Here is an 18,814-nt window from a genome sequence, read left to right on the forward strand (position 1 = left end):
TGGGTGTGGGGGTTCAATGTCCATCACCGAGAATGGCTCAGTAGCAGCACTACTGACTGAGTTGGCCGAGCCCTAAAGGACATAGCTGCTAGACTAACTCTGCGACAGGTGGTGAGGGAACCAGCAAGAAGGAAAAACATTATCACCAATCTGTCTGCCACAGATGCATCTCTCCATGACAGTATCAGTAGGAGTGACCACCGTACAGTCCTTGCAGTTACAAAGTCCCAACTTCACATTGAGGATACCCTCCATTGTGCTAAATTGATAGATTCAGAACAGATCTAGCAGCTCAGTACTGGGCATTTATGAGGCGCTGTGGGCCATCAGCAGCAGCAGAATTGTAGTCAGCCACAATCTGCAACCTCATGGCCCAGCATATCCCACCTCTCTACCAATATACTAAGCCAGGGGATCAACCCTGGTGCAATGAAGAGTACAAGAGGGAATGTCAGGAGCAGCACCAGCATACTGAAAAACGAGGTGTCATCCTGGTGAAGCTATAACACACGATTGCTTGTGTGCCAAACAACATAAGCAGCAAGTGATAGAGTTAAGCAAACCCACAGCCAACGGATCAGATCTAAGCTCTGTTGTCCTGCCACATCCAGACGTGATTGGTGGTGGACAATTAAGCAGCTCACTGGAGGAGGAGGCTCCACAAATGTCCCCATCCTCAATGATGGAGGAGCCCAGTACACCAGTGCAAAAGTCAAGGCTGAAGCATTTGCAATAATCTTCAATCAGAAATAGCAAGTGGATAATCAATCTCTGTCACTTCCAGAGGTCCCCAATATCACAGATGTCAGTCTTCAGCCAATTTGAGTCACCTCACGTGTTCTCAAGAAATGGCTGAAGGCACTGGATACTGCAAAGGCTATGACCCCTGACAATATTCCTGCAATAAAACTGAAGACATGTGCTCCAGAACTTGCCGCACCCCTAGCCAAGCTGTTCCAATACATCAACCTTGCAATGTCCTGTACATAAAAAGCAGGACAAATGCATCACGACCAATTATCACCCTATCAGTCGACTCTCAGTCATAAGTAAAGTGATGGAAGGGGTTATCAATAATGCTATCAGAGTGGCACTTAGCAATAACCTGCTCACTGATGTTCAGTTTGGGTTCTGCCAGGGTCACTCAGCTCCTGATCTCATTACAGCCTTTGTTCAAACAAGGACAAAAGAGCTAAACTCCAGAGCTGAGATGAGAGTGACTGCCCTTGACATCAAGGAGCATTTGATTGAGTATGGCATCAAGAAGCCTCAGCAAAACTGGAGTCAATAGGAATCAGGGGGAAACTCTACTGGTTGGAGTCATACCAAGCCCAAAGCAAGATGAAAATGAAAATCGCTTATTGTCAAAAGTAGGCTTCAATTGAAGTTACTGTGAAAAGCCCCTAGTCGCCACATTCCGGCGCCTATTCGGGGAGGCTGGTACGGGAATTGAACCCTGCTCCTGGCCTGCCTTGGTCTGCTTTCAAAGCCAGCGGTCAGTCATCTCAGTCCGTTGTCATCACTACAGAGGTTCCTCAGGGTAGTGTCGTCATCGCCCTACCATTTTCAGCTGCTTCATCAATGGCCTTCCTTCCAACATAAGGTCAGAAGTGGGAATGTTCGCTGATGATTGCACAATGTTCAGCATTGTTCACGACTCCTCAGACACTGAAGCAATGTACATGCAAATGCAACAAGACCTGGACAATATCCAGGCTTGGGCTAACAAATGGCAAGTAATATTTCCACCACACAAGTGCCAAGCAATGACCACTTGAGCAAATCAAACCATCGCCCATGACATTCATTGGCATTACCATCACTGAATCCGCCACTATCAATACCCTGTAGATATTATTATCTACCATTGACCAGAAAGTGAACTCCTAGCCATATTAACACTGTGACTACCAGACAGAGCTGGTCAGAGGCGAGGAATTCTACGGCGAGTAATTCACCTCCTGACTCCCCAAAGCCTGTTCATCACCTACAAAGTGCAAGTCAGGAGTGTGATGGAATGCTCTTCCCTGGATGAGTGAAGTTCCAACAGCACTCAAGATGCTCAACACCATCCAGGACAAAGCAGCTAGCTTGATTGGCATGCCTTCCATAAACATTCACAACCTCCATCACCATCACACAGTAGCAGCAGTGTGTACCATCTACAAGATGCATTGCAAGAACTCACCATGGCTCCTTCTGGAGCACTTCCAAACCCACAATCACTACCATCTAAAAAGACAAGAGCAGCAAATACATGGGCACACTACCACCGGGAGTTCCCCTCCAAGTCACTCACCATCCTGACTGGGAAATATATCGCTGTTCCTTCACTGTCGCTGGTTTAAAAGTCTGGAACTCCCTCCCTAACAGAACTGTGGGTGTACCTACATCAGATGGACTGCAGCGGTTCAAGAAGGCACCACCTTCTCAAGGGCAATTAGGGATGGTCAACAAATGCTGGTCTGAGCAGCGAAGCCCACATCCCATAAAAATTAGTATATTTAAAAATATATATTTTTCAGCAGGCTAACTGGCAGGAAAGGACTTTTGATTGGGTTGAAGACAAGAGAGATTGGACATGAGGATGATGGTGCAAGGTAAAAGGAAGTGGTAATGGAAAAGTTGGTGCGGTGCAGATGTAAATGGGGATAGTAGAATCAATACCTTCAGGTGCCATCAAAACACAAACACAAAGAAAAAATAATTGGGCAGAAATTATCATCGGAAATAGTTGAATTCCATGCAGAAGCTGGAATGCTGTAAAATACCTCATTGAAAATTGAGGTGCTGTTCCTCAAGTTTACATTAAACTTCATTGGAACAGTCAGGAGGCCAATTATAGAGAGGTCAGAGTGGTTGTGGGTGGAGAATGAAAATTACAGGTGACCAGAAGCTTGAGATCACTCTTATGGATTAAACAGGTGTTCTGTTAAATGGTCACCTTATCTGAGTTTCTGGAGGGAACCACATTATGGGCAGCAAATACATTGGGCAGGATCTTGAGGCCCGCGGAATTTTGCAAGAATTGGGAAACACGATTCTTGCCGGAGATCAGGGGCGGAATTCTCCGACCCCCCTGCAGGGACGGGGAATCGCCCGAGGCCGGCGTAAACCCGCCGTTGCCGGAATTCTCCGCCACCCAGGAATCGGCGGGAGCGGGAATCACGCCCCGCCGATCGGCATGTCCCGATATAGCGGAGTGGCGCCAACCACTCCAGCGCGGGCCTAGCCCCTAAAGGTGCAGAGAATTCCGCACCTTTGGGGAGGCCTGATGCCGGAGTGGTTGGCGCCACTCCGCTATGCCGGGACCCCCCGCCCCGCCGGGTAGGGGAGAATTTCGCCCCAGGTTTCCCAATTTTCCTCGATCCCCCTCAATAAATATTCACGTCATATCAGCAAGGTTTATAACAGGTTGGGCCGAACGTAAGGCAGTCGAGGGGATCCCTCCAGGGACGCAGAGGTAAGTACACCCCCTGAGAGGGTAGAGGGACATGCCTGGACAGTACCCTGGCACTGCTCCCGGCACTAGTCAGCACTTGTGCAAGCCTGACACTTTGCAAAATTCTGGCCAATTCCGCCCAATATTTGAAATTGAAAGAGGTACAAGTAAATCGCTGTTTCACCTGAAAGGCATATTTAGGCATTGGACAGTGAGAAGGGAGAGGGTAAAAAATTTAGTTTTGAATCTCCTGTGCTTGCATAGGACATACCATGTGAAGAGGAGAAAGGGCTCTTGGGAAGGCTTGAGGAGTGTATCTGGTGGAGTGGAGGGGGCGGTCCTTTCCAAATGCTAAGATAGCTTATTCCCAGAAAAATATGAGACATCACTTTAACACTTAACTCACCATTTATAAAATCCACTAAATTTATTTCCTTCCTTTATTACGTTATAGCACCATTGCCATCAGCAAGCCTTCAAGCAATTTCTCACCAAGCTCTGTGTATAATCGCACTTAGCGCAGGTGCCAGAACAGATGTTGCAGACGGTTGAATACAGTTCAATTAATTAAGAGAGTGATTATCTTCAGTGCCACTAGTTGAATGTTGTACCCATAGATTTGAAAATGAACCATAAATTGTAGGTGACATTTTAATCATATGTTCCTTTGAGTGCTTTTATTTTTCTTATCAGGGAACAATGGAGCTGACAAAAAGCATAATTATAATAACTGGAACCAGTGAAACTGGATAGGGCTGAGCGGTAGTGGAGAAAGGCCAGAAGAAGTGGCAGGGTCGAGATGTGGGCAGGAAGATAGAGGTTGGCACAGATCTTTACATTGTGGCATGTGCAGATTGATGGGTCTCCACTTTGGTTTCAATATTAAACAATTTAAAGATAATGGGCGGGACCAGAGAATCCTGCTGCCAGCGAACAGCCGGAGAATTCCGGCCAATATTTCTAGTCTGGAGTTATAAGTGTTTTTGTTTGTTCCTCTGTATTCCAGTTTGTTCAACAAATAATACTTTTTCATTACATTTTTACAGAATGGAAGCAAACACTCAAAGGGAGATTGCAGCTCTGAAGCTGTGTGAAGGACACCCTAACATTGTAAAACTGCATGATGTTCATCATGACCAGGTATATTACAAAAGTACTGTGTGGCTTGGCAATCAGGCACTAAAAGATCCTTTGTTCAATGCACTAGGCCTTCCAGTAGCAAGTGTAGTATAATCCTATCCTGTTAACTTGGTGGGTGTCATCTGATGATAAAAGGGCGAGAGTGGTCTCCGAGCTCAAGAACCACGAGCGCCAATAATTCTACTTTGAGGAAACAATATGCGTTTCAGCTGACATTTCAGAGGCTGTGGCACTATAAATGGAAGGGAGAGCGCACAGTCGTTTCTAGCTTTGGGGTTTCATCCTTTAGATGTGGCATTAAACCAACATGCGGTCTGCCCCTTAGGTGGATATAGAAGACACAACGGAACATCTTGAGAAACAGTTGATGTTTTCCAGTGTCATTTATTCTTCAACCAATACGAAGCAAAATTGATTATCAGATTATTTATGTTACTATTGTCTGTGGGACCTATTTTTTAAAATTGATTTACGGGAAGTTGTCGTCACTGGCTCGACCAGCATTTATTGCCCGTCCCTAAGTGCCCTTGAGAAGGTAGTGTGAGCTTCCTTCCAGAACTGTTGCAACCCCTCGGGGTAGATACAGCCACAGTGCTGTTAAAGTGGAAATTCCAGGATTTTGACCCAGCGACAGTGAAGGAATGGCGATAAATTTCCATATCAGGATGGTGAGTGACTTGGAGGGGAATCTTCATGTGTTGGTGTTCCCAGGTATCTGCTGCTCTTGTCCTTCTAGATGGTAGTGGCCGTGGGTTTGGAAGGTGCTGCTCAAAGAACCTTGGTGAGTTCCTGCAGTGAATCCTGTAGATGGTACATAAGGCTACTACTGTTCATTGGGGGTGGACGGATTGAACATTTGTGAAAGGGGGAGCAATTAAGCAGGCTGCTTAGTCCTGGATGGTGTTGAGCGTCTTGAGTGTTGTTGGACAAGTGGAGAGTATCCTATTACACTCCTGACTTGTGCCTTGTAAATAGTGAGCACAGTAAGAAGTCTTACAACACCAGGTTAAAGTCCAACAGGTTTGTTTCAAACACTAGCTTTCGGAGCACTGCTCCTTCCTCAGGTGATTCACCTGAGTGAGAAGGTAAAATCAAACACTAGTGTTTTGTGCTTAAACAAAGGAGATTACAATGGGATGAGAGAAGAGCTAGCTAACGTAGACTGGGAGCAAAGACTTTATGGTGATACAGTTGGGGAACAGTGGCGAACCTTCCAAGCAATTTTTCACAGTGCTCAGCAAAGGTTTATACCAACAAAAAGGAAGGACAGTAGAAAGAGGGAAAATCAACCGTGGATACCTAAGGAAATAAGGGAGAGTATCAAATTGAAGGAAAAAGCAGACAAAGTGGCAAAGATTAGTGGGAGACTAGAGGACTGGGAAATCTTTAGGAGGCAACAGAAAGCTACTAAAAAAGCTAGAAAGAAGAGTAAGATAGATTATGAGAGTAAACTTGCTCAGAATATAAAAACAGATAGTAAAAGTTTCTACAAATACATAAAACAAAAAAGAGTGGCTCAGGTAAATATTGGTCCTATAGAGGATGAGAAGGGAGATTTAATAATGGGAAATGAGGAAATGGCTGAGGAACTGAACAGGTTTTTTGGGTCGGTCTTCACAGTGGAAGACACAAATAACATGCCAGCGACTGATAGAAATGAGGCTATGACAGGTGAGGACCTTGAGAGGATTGTTATCACTAAGGAGGGAGTGATGGGCAAGCTAATGGGGCTAAAGGTAGACAAATCTCCTGGCCCTGATGGAATGCATCCTAGAGTGCTAAAAGAGATGGCTAGGGAAATTGCAAATGCACTAGTGATAATTTACCAAAATTCACTAGACTCTGGGGTGGTCCCGGTGGATTGGAAATTAGCAAACGTGACACCACAGTTTAAAAAAGGAGGTAGGCAGAAAGCAGGTAATTATAGGCCAGTGAGCTTAACTTCAGTAGTAGGGAAGATGCTGGAATCTATCATCAAAGAAGAAATAGCGAGGCATCTGGATGGAAATTGTCCCATTGGGCAGACGCAGCATGGGTTCATAAAGGGCAGGTCCTGCCTAACTAATTTAGTGGAATTTTTTGAGGACATTACCAGAGCGGTAGATAACGGGGAGCCAATGGATGTGGTATATCTGGATTTCCAGAAAACCTTTGACAAGGTGCCACACAAAAGGTTGCTGCATAAGATAAAGATGCATGGCGTTAAGGGTAAAGTAGTAGCATGGATAGAGGATTGGTTAATTATTAGAAAGCAAAGTGGGGATTAATGGGTGTTTCTCTGGTTGGCAATCAGTAGCTAGTGGTGTCCCTCAGGGATCAGTGTTGGGCCCACAATTGTTCACAATTTACATAGATGATTTGGATTTGGGGACCAAGTGCAATGTGTCCAAGTTTGCAGACGACACTAAGATGAGTGGTAAAGCGAAAAGTGCAGAGGATACCGGAAGTCTGCAGAGGGATTTGGATAGGTTAAGTGAATGGGCTAGTGTCTGGCAGGTGGAATCCAATGTTGACAAATGTGAGGTTATCCATTTTGGTAGGAATAACAGCAAAAGGGATTATTATTTAAATGATAAAATATTAAAACATGCTGCTGTGCAGAGAGACCTTGGTGTGCTTGTGCATGAGTCACAAAAAGTGGTTTACAGGTGCAACAGGTGATTAAGAAAACAAATGGAATTTTGTCCTTCATTGCTGGAGGGATGGAGTTTAAGACTAGGGAGGTTATGTTGCAATTGTATAAGGTGTTAGTGAGGCCACACCTGGAGTATTGTGTTCAGTTTTGGTCTCCTTACCTGAGAAAGGACGTACTGGCGCTGGAGGGTGTGCAGAGGAGATTCACTAGGTTAATCCCAGAGCTGAAGGGGTTGGATTACGAGGAGAGGTTGAGTAGACTGGAACTGTACTTATTGGAATTTAGAAGGATGAGGGGGGATCTTATAGAAACATATAAAATTATGAAGGGAATAGATAGGATAGATGCAGGCAGGTTGTTTCCACTGGCGGGTGAAAGCAGAACTAGGGGACATAGCCTCAAAATAAGGGGATGTAGATTTAGGACTGAGTTTAGGAGGAACTTCTTCACCCAAAGGGTTGTGAATCTATGGAATTCCTTGCCCAGTGAAGCAGTTGCGGCTCCTTCGTTAAATGTTTTTAAGATAAAGATAGATAGTTTTTTTAAAGGGATTAAGGGTTATGGAGTTCGGGCCGGAAAGTGGAGCTGAGTCCACAAAAGATCAGCCATGATCTCAATGAATGGCGGAGCAGGCTCGAGGGGCCTTATGGCCTACTCCTGCTCCTAGTTCTTATGTTCTTATGTTCTTATATACTGTACTTACAAAGCAACAAAGACAGTGTTTCAAAGTAATTAATTGGCCTGAAATATCTTGGAACATGATACAACTGCAAATTTTACAGGAGTTGAGATGCTGAGGACGATATTTCTGAATTGAGATTTATCTCCTCACTAAGCTGATGAGAAACCATCCCCTGTCTCTCCATCCCCTGTCTCTCCATCCATTCTCACATTTCCCTATCTCTCATTCCCCTGTCTCTCATTCCCCTATCTCTCATTCCCCTGTGTCTCCATCCATTCTCCCATTTCCCTATCTCTCATTTCCCTGTCTATCGTTCCTCTGTCTCTCATTCCCCTGTCTCTCCATCCCCTGTCTCTCCATCCCCTGTCTCTCCATCCCCTGTCTCTCCATCCCCTGTCTCTCCATCCCCTGTCTCTCCATCCCCTGTCTCTCCATCCCCTGTCTCTCCATCCCCTGTCCCTCCATCCCCTGTCTCTCCATCCCCTGTCTCTCCATCCCCTGTCTCTCCATCCCCTGTCTCTCATTCCCCTGTCTCTCATTCCCCTGTCTCTCCATCCCCTGTCTCTCATTCCCCTGTCTCTCATTCCACTGTCTCCCCATCCTCTGTCTCTCCACGCCCTGTCTCTCTATCCCCTGTCTCTCCATCCCCTGTCTCTCCATCCCCTGTCTTTCTATCCCCTGTCTCTCCATCTCCTGTCCCTCCATCCCCTATCTCTCCATCCCCTGTCTCTCCATCCCCTGTCTCTCCATCCCCTGTCTTTCTATTCCCTGTCTCTCCATCTCCTGTCCCTCCATCCCCTATCTCTCCACCCCCTGTCTCTCCATCCCCTGTCTCTCCATCCCCTGTCTCTCCATCCCCTGTCTCTCATTCCCCTGTCTCTCATTCCCCTGTCTCTCCATCCCCTGTCTCTCATTCCCCTGTCTCTCATTCCACTGTCTCTCCATCCTCTGTCTCTCATTCCCCTGTCTCTCCACCCCGTCTCTCTATCCCCTGTCTCTCCATCCCCTGTCTCTCCATCCCCTGTCTTTCTATCCCCTGTCTCTCCATCTCCTGTCCCTCCATCCCCTATCTCTCCATCCCCTGTCTCTCCATCCCCTGTCTCTCCATCCCCTGTCTTTCTATCCCCTGTCTCTCCATCTCCTGTCCCTCCATCCCCTATCTCTCCACCCCCTGTCTCTCCATCCCCTGACTCTCCATCCACTGTCTCGCCATCCCCTGTCTCTCCATCCCCTGTCTCTCCATCCCCTGTCTCTCCATCCCCTGTCTCTCCATCCCCTGTCTCTCCATCCCCTGTCTCTCCATCCCCTGTCTCTCCATCCCCTGTCTCTCCATCCCCTGTCTCTCCATCCCCTGTCTCTCCACCCCCTGTCTCTCCATCCCCTGTCTCTCAATCCCCTGTCCCACCATCCCCTCTTTCTCCACCCCCTGTCTCTTATTCCCCTGTCACTCCACCCCCTGTCTCTCCATCCCCTGTCTCTCCACCCCCTGTCTCTCCACCCCCTGTCTCTCCACCCCCTGTCTCTCCATCCCCTGTCTCTCCACCCCCTGTCTCTCCACCCACTGTCTCTCCACCCACTGTCTCTCCACCCCCTGTCTCTCCACCCCCTGTCTCTCCACCCCCTGTCTCTCCACCCCCTGTCTCTCCACCCCCTGTCTCTCCATCCCCTGTCTCTCCACCCCCTGTCTCTCCACCCACTGTCTCTCCACCCACTGTCTCTCCACCCCCTGTCACTCCACCCCCTGTCTCTCCATCCTGTCTCTCCATCCTCTGTCACTCCACCCCCTGTCTCTCCACCCACTGTCTCTCCACCCCCTGTCACTCCACCCCCTGTCTCTCCATCCTGTCTCTCCATCCTCTGTCACTCCACCCCCTGTCTCTCCATCCCCTGTCTCTCCACCCCCTGTCTTTCTATCCCCTGTCTCTCCATCCCCTGTCTCTCCATCCCCTGTCTCTCCACCCCCTGTCTCTCTATCCTCTGTCTCTCCACCCCCTGTCACTCCAACCCCTGTCTCTCCATCCCCTGTCTCTCCATCCCCTGTCCCTCATTCCCCTGTCTCTCATTCCCCTGTCTCTCCATCCCCTGTCACTCCACCCCCTGTCTCTCCACCCACTGTCTCTCCACCCCCTGTCTCTCCACCCCCTGTCTCTCCATCCCCTGTCTCTCCATCCCCTGTCTCTCCATCCCCTGTCTCTCCACCCCCTGTCTCTCTATCCTCTGTCTCTCCATCCCCTGTCTCTTCACCCCCTGTCTTTCCATCCCGTCTTTCCAACCACTGTCTCTCCATCCCCTGTCTCTCCACCCCCTGTCTCTCATTCCCCTGTCTCTCCATCCCCTGTCCCTCCATCCCCTGTCCCTCCATCCCCTGTCTCTCCATCCCCTGTCCCTCCATCCCCTGTCCCTCCATCCCCTGTCTCTCCATCCTCTGTCTCTCCATCCCCTGTCTCTCCATCCCCTGTCTCTCTATCCCCTGTCTCTCATTCCCCTGTCTCTCCAACCCCTGTCTCTCCACCCGCTGTCTCTCATTCCCCTGTCTCTCCATCCCCTGTCTCTCCACCCCCTGTCTCTCCACCCCCTGTCTCTCCACCCCCTGTCTCTCAACCCCCTGTCTCTCCATCCCCTGTCTCTCCATCCCCTGTCCCTCCATCCCCTGTCTCTCCATCCCCTGTCTCTCCATCCCCTGTCTCTCCATCCCCTGTCTCTCCATCCCCTGTCTCCCCATCCTGTCTCTCCATCCTCTGTCTCTCATTACCCTGTCTCTCCATCCCCTGTCTCTCAATCCCCTGTCTCTCATTACCCTGTCTCTCCATCCCCTGTCTCTCCATCCCCTGTCTCTCCATCCCCTGTCTCTCCATCCCCTGTCTCTCCATCCCCTGTCTCTCATTCCCCTGTCTCTCCATCCCCTGTCTCTCCATCCCCTGTCTCTCCATCCCCTGCCAAAACAAATATTATCCACCAGCATCCTCACCATTATCACTAAGATTAAAAATGACGTGACACTTTCACAAGGGTAAAACAGGCTATTCCCATTCCCAGCAGTGAAATTCCCCGTTGACACTTTTTCCGCCCCTCTGTGCCTCTTGGTTCCCATATACTCTTGCCGCACTCTCAATCCCATCACTCCCTCTACAAGCTCTCCACCACACCTTCTTTCTTTATCTCTCCGAGTTCTATCCTTCTGCTTGCCACTTCCTCATTTCCCCGGCACTATATTTCAGCTTCCACTCACCTAGCTGGCTTAAATTCCCATTCATGGTCCTCTAGTTAGATCTTCCCCTGTCTCTACTGCTCACAGCTGGCTGCATTTTCTCTTGCTGAGGATAACTTTTACCCAGCAGTTCCCTTCAAAGATAACCCCTAACCAGCTTTACATATCTTTTTCGTGGAAACTTTCCACAATTGTATTTCCTATTCAATGCTCCACCCCCAAACTGCATTTTCATTGGAAATGCCCACCCCTCACACTGAATTTCCGAAGCAGAGATAACTCACCCTCCTCTTCCTCCCTTTCCCCTTTCTTCCTTATCCCTTGTATAATCAGCCTCCTGCCTTTTAGACTTGTGCACCTGTCTTACCCCTTTAACAATGCTTACATAATTCCCTGGGCGTGATTTAATCACGCTGTTACATCCGCCACGGCTCTGGGCGTGCCGGTTAGCTAGCGGGAAAGGCCAAACGCAAATCAGAACAATGCTTGCATAATTCCCTGGCCGTGATTTAATCACGCTGTTACACACGGCGCAGATCTGGGCGTGCCGGTTAATTAGCGGGAAAGGCCAAGCACAAATCAGTTTGCTATCTAATATCTCTACCAAATATGGCGAGCCTATCATTAACCCCAATTTGCATTAATTTTACTCTCATTCGTGAGATTGAATTTGAATGTAACGGCATCCTGGGAATTAACCGGCTCCCCAGTGAGAAATCACACAGGCGTTGTTTAGTACTCCTTTTTAAAAATGTGAATCTGGCGCAATGGCTACTGAGGGGAACTGAGGTGAGTAGCAATTTCTATTTCCGGGCATGCAACTCAAGGGTGCCGGAGCTGCTACATCAGTGCTCGAAGGGGAAAAGGTGGACCGGGCTTAGTGAGGGAGCTGACGTGTTCAAGGTCGAGGGTTGCTCCTGGGCCAATGGGGACGGGAATAGTGAAGGGCTTTTCTTCTGTGAGTCCTTAAAGCCATATTTAAATATTTTGGATATCCATAATAGGGGCAACTGCAGATGTTGCCAGTCTGCCCTAAAACACTTCAAGGACATAGCCCTGATCTTAGTTATATACTGAATACTTATATATCAAAGTTATATACTTTGATTGTGAGCAGCCTCTAGCTTCACAGCTGCAGGCTATTGCTAATAAGGAATTGGCCTTGTTAGTTGTGAGAGCATTTCACAGCTGCAGGTTGTGTTTGCTGCTTGCTCCTGCTGGTGGCTGCAAATGCCTGGAGGCTGCTGTGGCTTTTATGTAGCCGGAAAGTAGGACAATTTTTCTAAATACATGAGTGCTGGAACGCCGGGCTCAGGGCGACGTATAAGTCCAGAAGGCAATCCGGTTTGAGGCAAGAAAACGCAGCGGGACCTGGTGCGCAACATTGATCCAACTGGGCCACCTGCTAACATTGTTGAAGAAATGCTTTCACAGGTTGCTGATGCTTTGTTGTTGGTGCGGTGAGTGCTGTATGTAACTGGCACTTCATCACAGGAAGCTGGAAGACAAGGATGTTGAACTGCACCTTGAGCGCCAGTGGAATATGTGGATGCCAGGATTTGGTTGCGGTGAGATTGGGCCGTGTGGGAGGGGCCTGCACATCTGCGGCTTCTGGGCGGAGAATGGCTCTGATACGTGGAACAAGTAACACATTGATGGACAGATCATTTCTATGACAAAGTTCTGGACATGATAACACATTCTCAGGCTTATCCTCCATTTCTGTTGAGGAACCTGTGAGGGGTGATTCCGTGTGTTTGTTTTTTTGTGAAAATGGGCTGATTTGGCTTTGTATTGGTAGCAATATGGAACAGTGACCTTTCCTTGTTGTTTGATGGTTAGTGCGATATGTAGAATATTACATAGTTGACCGTTGAATAAACAAAATATTCTGAAGTGACTTCTCGTGGGTACACGTGTCATGTTTCAGACGATGATTATTGCATCGCATTTCAATCAAACTTTAAAGGCTGAACACTTTGCCTGACCTCGAGAAGCGTCAGCATAATAGAGGCAGCAGCCAACAATCAAACACTCAAGCTGGGCTTCAGCACTGGGAATATCCAAGGGGCTGGTTTAGCACAGTGGGCTAAGACAGCTGGCTTGTAATGCAGCACAAGACCAGCAGCGTGGGTTCAATTCCCGTTCCAGCCTCCCTGAACAGGCGCCAGAATGTGGCGACTGGGGGCTTTTCACCTAACTTAATTGAAGCCTACTTGTGACAATAAGCGATTATTATTATTAAAAGGTGAGCGTGTGGATCATGGGAGGGTACCTGAGCACAGCCTCCCTAATGTCCTGGCAGGGGTCTGAGGTCTAGGGGCCCTGCTGTAGCTGGGGGTGAGGGTGCAGAGCAAGGTTTTCCAACACAACTGGCTCACTGGATGGCACTGGAAGGCAGGACATGTAAGGATGGGGGACGCTTGGGGTATTTGAGGGTCCCGGGGTAGAAACCCAAACTGATTGTCGGTCTACCTCCTTCTCCAATTCCTTACAGAACCACTGCACACCCTAAAGACCCGGCTGCCCATCGGGCCATGGGGACACCAGCGTCGGCCCACGGTGTACAGGCACGGTTGATCTTTCGGGGAGAAGACGGACAGCATGCATCGCAGGAGATTCCGTCTCAACAAAGAGACAGTGTGGCACCTGTTGCCATATCCTCGCAGACTTGGCAACCCGTAGAGGAGGAGGACACCTGCTCTCGGTGGCTGTGAAGGTCACCACAGCCCTGACCTTCACCGGTTCATTCCAGGGCTCGAGCGGGGATTTGTATGGACTAGCCCACAAGTGCATCAGTGAGGTTACGGTTGTCCTGTATGCCCAGTCAGCAGGATATATTAAATCTGAACTGGACCAAGCCCACCAAAATGCCCGGGCTGCAGGATTCTCCGCCATCGTCGGGATGTCCCAGGTCCAGGGGAAAATCGATGGCATGTATTCCATCTTGTGTGCACTGGGGTATCAGGGAGTGTCCCCCCATTAACAGGAAGGGGTTCCATCCCTGAATATTCAACGCGTGTCCAACCCGCATCCTCTCCCTTGAGGCTGCCCTGTTCCACCCTTCCAAGGTCTGGGTGATAGACCTGTGTCGGCATTGTCAGCGGATCAATATATAAGGCAGGAGAATGATGTTCACTCGCTGTGAGGTAAGACCTGGTTCTCCTCACTTTATGCCAAACTCTGATTCCTGTCTTTCTGCGGACAGCACGCTCACACCCATTCTCTGAACAGGGTCTGCATCGGGGCCATCGATCTTGAAGCACTGTGCCCAGGGGGTAGTGGAGGTCCACAGGGGGTGCAGACAGGACCGCTGTGAAGATTAATGTGACAGAGGCTTCACATGTATCAGGCATGACATTTTGAAATTGGGAACCTTTGACATTTCCAACCCTCCTGGCTACAGATAGTGCGCCGGCTCGTGCCCAGAATGCACATCAGAGATGGAGGCAGCCTGCTGTTTTTCACACACTGTGGCCTTTGATGCCCTTGGCGGACGTCCTTTGGATGGCCTGGAGCCGGAGGGCCGAGGACCTACTGGTGTCGCTGGCTTCACTGTGCCACCATGTTCTGCCCACTGCCCATGAGATGCACTGGTGTCAGGAGGAGGTTTCAGAAGAACTGGAGGCCGCTGTTGACTCCTTCGTGGCAGGCCCCTTGGTGGTCTCCTGCACTTTCTGCTCCCTAATGGTGCCTGTAGGGCCCTGGGGCTCTCCATAGGATGGAGGGGCAGTTGGAATGAGCTCCAGATGGCTCTACACCATCTGGCACTGACAGTCGTGGAGGCTCCCCATTGTCTGCACCATGGTGTCGGCACCCTCAGCGATGCTCCTCAGTGACTCTGATTCCTGTCTTTCTGCGGACAGCACGCTCACGCCCATTCTCTGAACAGGGTCTGCAGGGGGTAGCGGAGGTCCACAAGGGGTGCAGACAGGACTGCTGTGAAGATTAATGTGACAGAGGCTTCACATGTATCAGGCATGACATTTTGAAATTGGGAACCACGGCCGTGCTCTGAAGTGTTTCTGCAATGTCCAGCTGCGTCTGGGACATGTCCCACATCAACTGGAACATGATGTCAATGCCCTCAACCATGGTCGTCACAGACTGAGCCATGCTTTGGACATCACCACTCAAGATGCTCTGGGCTTTCCACTGTGGCCATCACCCTAGCAGTGTTGGCCTCGATGCCAGGTATTGCCAACATCATCTCCTTTACCCATAGCCTTTGGGACTCCTCCAATCGGCTGTGCACTTGCTGGAATGTCGCTGACATCACAGCACAGAAGAGGTCCTTCGGCCCATCGAGTCTGCACCAACGCATGAAAAACACCTGACCTGCCTACCTAATTCCATTTGCCAGCACTTGGTCCATAACCTTGAATGTTATGACATGCCAAGTGCTCATCCAGGTACTTTTTAAAGGATGTGAGGCAAACCGTCTCTAATACCCTCCCAGGCAATGTATTCCAGACCGTCACCGCCCTCTGAGTATTGAGGTTTTTCCTCAAATCCCTCCTGCCCCTGACCTTGAACTTGTGCCCCTCGTAACTGACCCTTCAACTAAGGGGAACAGCTGCTCCTCTCCTGAATCTCCTGACTTCCCCTTCTGAATCTCTTGAATCTCACGGCCATGATGCAGAGCTAATATCTCCATCAGCTCTGGGATAACCTTGTCCAAATGCTCTGCATCTGACTGGTCCTGGGATTCGGCATCTGATTGCTGCCTACCTTGGATGTTCCTGCCTCCACCTGATGTGCAGCAGCAACTGTGTGGTGCCAACCAGATTGTGTCCCAGAAGCCTGTCCACTAATGTCACCCAAGATGTGTGTGTCTCTGTCCTGGTGGAAGTGGTGGATAGTTGTGACACCTCCATGGTGGTCTCTGCGGAGCTCTCCTTTGAGGTGGTCTCTTGGGTAGCAGGGGGACGATTCTGGATGGTCCAGACCCATCAAATAGTGATCCTCTGAGAAAATGGACATGTGGTCAGTGAGAGAGAAGGATCATTTTGAGACCGGGCATCTGGGTGAAGGGGAAGTGGATCCTCACCTCTCCAAAACAGACAAATTTGAGGAATGGTAGGCGGAACTAATGCCAGGACAGAGGTGGTAACTTACCCTTGCAGCTCGGTGGAGGCTGTTGGTATTCTTCCACCATTAGAGGCTGGTCCTCCTTGTCATCCTTCCCGCACTGACAGCCACTGCTGCTGGCCCTCCAACTCCCTCTGGGAAAAGGATATCCCGTCTCTCATCGACGGCGTCAAAAAGCCTGGTCAGGTCGACATCGCAAAGCAAGGAGTAGGCCTGCCCACTGCCATGCTGCTGTGTTGACTGGGAGTGAGTGGTGAGGGAGCGCTTAAAAGCAGCTCCCTGTAGTTAGTGGCGAGACACTGAGGCATGAGTCTGGCGAATCAGAAGGCAAGACAGTCAGTAATGGCGAGAAGCTCGTAGGGGCTCATTTCTGGCACTAAGTGTCGTTAAGTACGAGCTGCGATCTTGCCACCGCAACCGTCGAGAAACAGCCCCGCAATCACACCCAAATTGACACAGAAATGTATCCATTAAATCGTGCCCCCTGTCTCCTGTATGTGCTTACCTAAAAAAATTCAAATTCATCTTCAATACTTGTGAACAACACCTCGGGAAATCAATTAGTTTCAGAAAAAATCTCATAACAGAATTTGTTAAGCTTACACTTTTATTCTGTTTCATTTTGTGACAGTATTATGCAGGAAATGGTTTAATACGTCCATAAAGCTACCCTGATATCAGTAAACGGTATGAGCTGCATCACTCCTACATGATAAGATTCTGCAGCTATTGTAAAGATGTGTCCTTGATATGTTCAGCCTGTGACTGGAAGCTGAAAAACCTACAGGAATTGTAACTACATTTTCAGTGGTTTTATTCGTTGTTTCATTTCCGCGTAGCCTCTACCTTGTCATAAATAATCCTATTAATTTTCACCTTGAATTGCATTAGCCCTTGCTTTATGTCTCATGCTGTTTAAAAAAATGCAATCTTTCTACATGCACAATCATTTTCAGTAAGCAGGAGCAATTTCCTGCAATTCATCCTGAGAACAATTTCTCTCCCCTCCCATCCAGCCTCACTTGATATTTCAGCTCTATTTTCTCTGAATTATATCACAGCAATCCCTGCCAAGTGACTACAGCACCCTGGTTTGTGCTTGCTGCCTTTCTGACCCTCACACTTCCTCTTCCTGTCTTCCTTTGGGGGAGGCAACTTCCACTGAGAATGATAGAAACTTACACCACAGAAGGACACATCGGGTTGGATTCTCCGGTCGCCGACACCGAAATCACATTCGCCGATCGGCCGGAGAATCACAGTTCCCAACCAAATCGGGGGCGGTGCCGCTTTGGCGATGCTCCACCCCCTCCAAAACGTGCCGTATCAACGACCTCAGGACATTGCCTGAGGCCCACCCCCTGATGCTCCGCCCTCAACCGGGAACTCGGTACGTGTACAAAAAGTCAATCAAATCAAAAATCAAATCATATAGAATATTAGGTCGTACAAGAGTTGGCATGTATCTGCATTGTTTTGTGCCTCAGGGAAATTTAATGAACAAGAGGATTCCCATAGAATCCCTACAGTGCAGAAGGAGGCCATTCGGCCTATCAAGTCTGCACTGACCCTGTGAAGGAACACTCTACCTAGGCCCACTCCCTCGCCCTATCCCCGTAACTCCGCCCATTGATCTGCATATTGTTAGACACTAAGGGGTAATTGAGCATAGCCTGCACGCCTTTGGACTGTGGGAGGAAACTTGAGCACCCGGAGGAAACCCACACGTACATGGGGAGAAGGTGCAAACTCCACACAGACGTTACCCAAGACCGGAATGTAGCTGGGCGCTGTGTTCTGTTGAGAACTCGGCGTGGCGGCTGCAGACTCAGTCCAGCACCGCCACAGTCGAGGGAGGGGCGATCCGCGGGCAGGGGGGCTTTATTAGGAGTTGGGTGCACTGTGGGGGGGTTGTTCCGGGGCACGCAGGCCGGCCAAAGGGAGGGCACTATTTTACGGACCGGGTCCGCATGCGGCCTCCGCCATGTAGCACGACGCGGCCGCTGCAGGCCACCGTCATGCGCATGTGCGGCCACAGACCCGGCAATTCTACGCTGCTGGTATGCTAGCCCCCCGCAAAATGAGGAATTGATGCCGTTTCACGCTATTTTTTCACCGTTCCCACGCCGGCGTGGGGACATTGCCCCAGAATCGGAGAATCCAGCCCATCATGCCTGTGTCAGTTCTCTGAGAGAGTTATCTGTTTTGTCTCACCCCTCTGTGCTTTGTCCATGGTCCTGCACATTTTTGCTATTCAAGTATAAAATCAATTCCTTTTGTGAATTTATATTCAACCTGTTTCCACCACCTTTCAGGCAATGCATTTCGGACCATAACAATTAGCTGCAAAACAAAATTCTCATCATCTCTCCCTCACTTGTTCTTTGGCGAGTAATCTCAACTGCTTACTGATATTGTTGCCTGGAAACAATTTCTCCCTTGTTACTCTGTCAAAACTCTTCTTAATTTTGAAATATCTGAACTAACCAAATTAAGTTCATCACAGCATGTTCGACCGGTTCATTCTGTAGATTTGTGCTTTCTAAATAGTAAATGAGACCTGGTTTGTTTCTAAACACAAAATAAGGTAGATTAGCCCTGTGCAATATTAAGATA

The 18,814-nt window shown here is 49.0% G+C and overlaps 1 protein-coding gene across 3 annotated transcripts in view; it reads left to right on the forward strand.

Moving 5' to 3' along the window:
- The window catches only part of rps6ka5 (ribosomal protein S6 kinase, polypeptide 5), a 264,579-nt gene that overhangs the window by 209,983 nt on the left and 35,782 nt on the right, over positions 1 to 18,814 (forward strand). For all 3 annotated transcript variants that reach the window (XM_038773338.1, XM_038773347.1, XM_038773355.1), the window contains one exon: positions 4,489 to 4,582. In XM_038773338.1, coding sequence (XP_038629266.1) covers positions 4,489 to 4,582 — 94 coding nt within the window. The remainder of the gene's footprint in view (positions 1 to 4,488; positions 4,583 to 18,814) is intronic.

The sequence above is a fragment of the Scyliorhinus canicula genome, chromosome 2 (genome assembly GCF_902713615.1).
Source record: "Scyliorhinus canicula chromosome 2, sScyCan1.1, whole genome shotgun sequence".
Classification (NCBI taxonomy): domain Eukaryota; kingdom Metazoa; phylum Chordata; class Chondrichthyes; order Carcharhiniformes; family Scyliorhinidae; genus Scyliorhinus; species Scyliorhinus canicula.